This window comes from Alligator sinensis, unplaced genomic scaffold, assembly GCF_000455745.1.
Source record: "Alligator sinensis unplaced genomic scaffold, ASM45574v1 scaffold167_1, whole genome shotgun sequence".
NCBI lineage: Eukaryota > Metazoa > Chordata > Crocodylia > Alligatoridae > Alligator > Alligator sinensis.
The window spans coordinates 146,764-149,243 of NW_005843015.1; the positions used below are offsets into that span (position 1 = coordinate 146,764).

At 48.6% G+C, this 2,480-nt stretch overlaps 1 protein-coding gene across 1 annotated transcript in view; it reads left to right on the forward strand.

The window, feature by feature from the left end:
• Positions 1-482: 482 nt before the first annotated feature.
• The window catches only part of CLCN7 (chloride voltage-gated channel 7), a 50,035-nt gene continuing 48,037 nt past the window's right edge, over positions 483-2,480 (forward strand). The window contains exon 1 of the mRNA XM_025193093.1: positions 483-1,888. Coding sequence (XP_025048878.1) covers positions 1,778-1,888 — 111 coding nt within the window. The 5' untranslated portion in view covers positions 483-1,777. The remainder of the gene's footprint in view (positions 1,889-2,480) is intronic.

Genomic DNA, 2,480 nt, shown 5'->3' on the forward strand with positions numbered 1-2,480 from the left:
GACGGCCAGAGCCGACTCGAGGTGATTTAATAATTACTCGTTCGTTGGGCGGGCTGGTGAATGGAGAGGCAGACAAGGCTTAATTGGTTGCAAAACTTTACTTACGCTGCTTGTAGCTGCGACGCTGACGGTCCAGTCATATGAACAACTATGTTAGTTGTTCCAGCTGGCAAGGCTCAGGCTAGCTCATCCGTCCACAAATCAAGCCAGCGGGGAAAGGGTACGTCGAGGATTGCGCTTGGCGACGGGGAGAAGAATCGATAGGTGATCAGTCTATCGATCAGCTCAGCCGCAAGTCAGATCTCTTTAGAGGCACTCTGCAGTGTGCTCAAAGTTCTCCGACTTGGGCGGAAGTCGCACGAAATTTTAAACGGCCAGCAAGCCAATTCCCAGCCGCCATGTAGGAATAATTTAGAACTAGCCAATAGCGGGACACAAATTTGCATTCGAATGGTGGGAACTCTCTTGCACCTGGGTTTTCTGCTGCAACAGAAAACCTTTTACTTTGCAAGAGGCTCTCATGTGGCGGGAATATTCCATCGTGCCAAGGCACCAAAATCACTGGGTTGTGACACAAAGCAGACAGAGTAACTATTGCCTGGCTGAAGGCTGGAGATGAGGCACCTCTGAAACCTCCACTCATGACATATTGCCAGAACTCCAGGAAAGGGCTGGGCCTGGTGTTGCCCTCCCTCTTACTTTTACCTCTGCTTCAGGTTTTATATAGCAAAGGCTCCATGTCTTGATGGTGGAAGAATATGCCTTCAGCCCTGCTGGGCCTGGGAAGTGTGCCTAGTCTTTCCCTTTAATACCTGGGCTGTTCTCCCTCTGTCTGGGCAGGATCCTTGTAATAGGGTGGTGTGAAGCACTAGCTGAAATAGGAAAATAATGTGATTGACATTCATAGTGAAATGGTGCCTAGGCTTGTCTCATGCTGGGCTCTGCACAGACTCCTAGCAAGAAACAGCTGCTTCCCAAGGGAGATTAGTGTCAGCAGAGCTTGGAGCAGCTGTTATTGGGGAGGGGTTGTTGCCTACATACCTAGCTGGGGATTTCCTAGAGGGAGCCATGCTCCTTCCTTCTTGTAGAGACAGCTTGGAAGATTGTACAACCAGAAGTGTATGCTCTGGCTCTTTCTGCTGGGCTTCTGAGTATGCCCTTTTGCTGAGCACTCTCCCTTTGCAAAGAAACTGTTTTCAGCATGGCAGCCTGTAGTGGAAACAGCCATTTCAAAACAACAATTGCTGGTTAAGTTTGCCCAGAGTGGGGAGGTAGACTCTTCCCAGTTAAGGATTGCAGCCATGTTGCCTAACCCCAAGTAGATTGCAGCTGGCACATATTCATTTTGTAGCACTTTGATTGGAGCCTCTACACATGAATAAGACCAAATTTGGAATTGGGGTGGGGGGAGGGTTAGTCTGCTAGGTGTGGTTTCCACCACACTCCAGCTGCTCCAGTTTAGAGTAAGGAAGACCTGGCCTGAATAGAAGCTGTTCCCAGGACTCATGTATATTGCAGCAAAAACAATAGGGTGACCTATATGTAGGGCTCTGAAACCACTAACACTGTACATTTACGTAGAGCACAGCAATAGGAACGCAAGACGTGGGATGGGATGCATTAATTGGGCTGTTTGCAGCATCATAGGGAAGGCTGATTGCTTGCTGCCTTGCTTTCCTTACTTCAGGATTCCACACTAGGGAGGGGAGGTATAGAGCAGGGGAAGGTGGGGTTAGTAGTTCTTCCCTGTCTGATACAGGGCTTGCTGAGCTGTGGAATGTTCATGCATTTAATTAATTTTCCATTTTCTTCTCAGTTCACCCACTCCTCTTTTTTACGCATTGGGCAGCTGAGCAATGTCGATCTTGATGATGATGCAGATGAGCTGGTGAGTGGCACAGAAAGGAATGAGCAGTTATTGTGAGAGCAACCCACAGTTGTCCAGGAGTCTGTAGGTGGTTGCCTTGATGTGGGAGGTGGCTCCCTTCCCAAAGCAGTATTATGGCCCTATTGGAAATCCAGCAATCAGTGCAGGGTGTAGTTCTTCTCTTTGCAATCCTGTCTTGTTACTTTTGATCTCATCCTCCTGTTCCCAACTCCCCCCCATCCTTCCCTACACACATGCACACCCTGCTTCTGCCTAGAAATTGCCATGTGGGAACTCCTGCCAGAGGTAATGTCTCTAGGAAAATTTGGGGTCTATCTGATAATGATGTTTTGGAAAAATTACCTTTAAAAAATGAAAGACTTTTGTGTGTGTCAAAAAAATAAAGACCATCTCCACCCTCCCAGCCCACATGTTACCCAGAGCAGGGGCCTGGGAACTGTCCCATGTGTTTACACACAGGAAAGGTCCCTGCTGAGGCTGTCAGTGGTGCCTGGGATCTGTGGGCCCATGTCAAGGGCAAGAGGGGAACAGTCACCAGTTGCTATTTTGGGTCCAGTGTCTGCTATTCTGTGGCTTGTAGCCACTTCAGTGT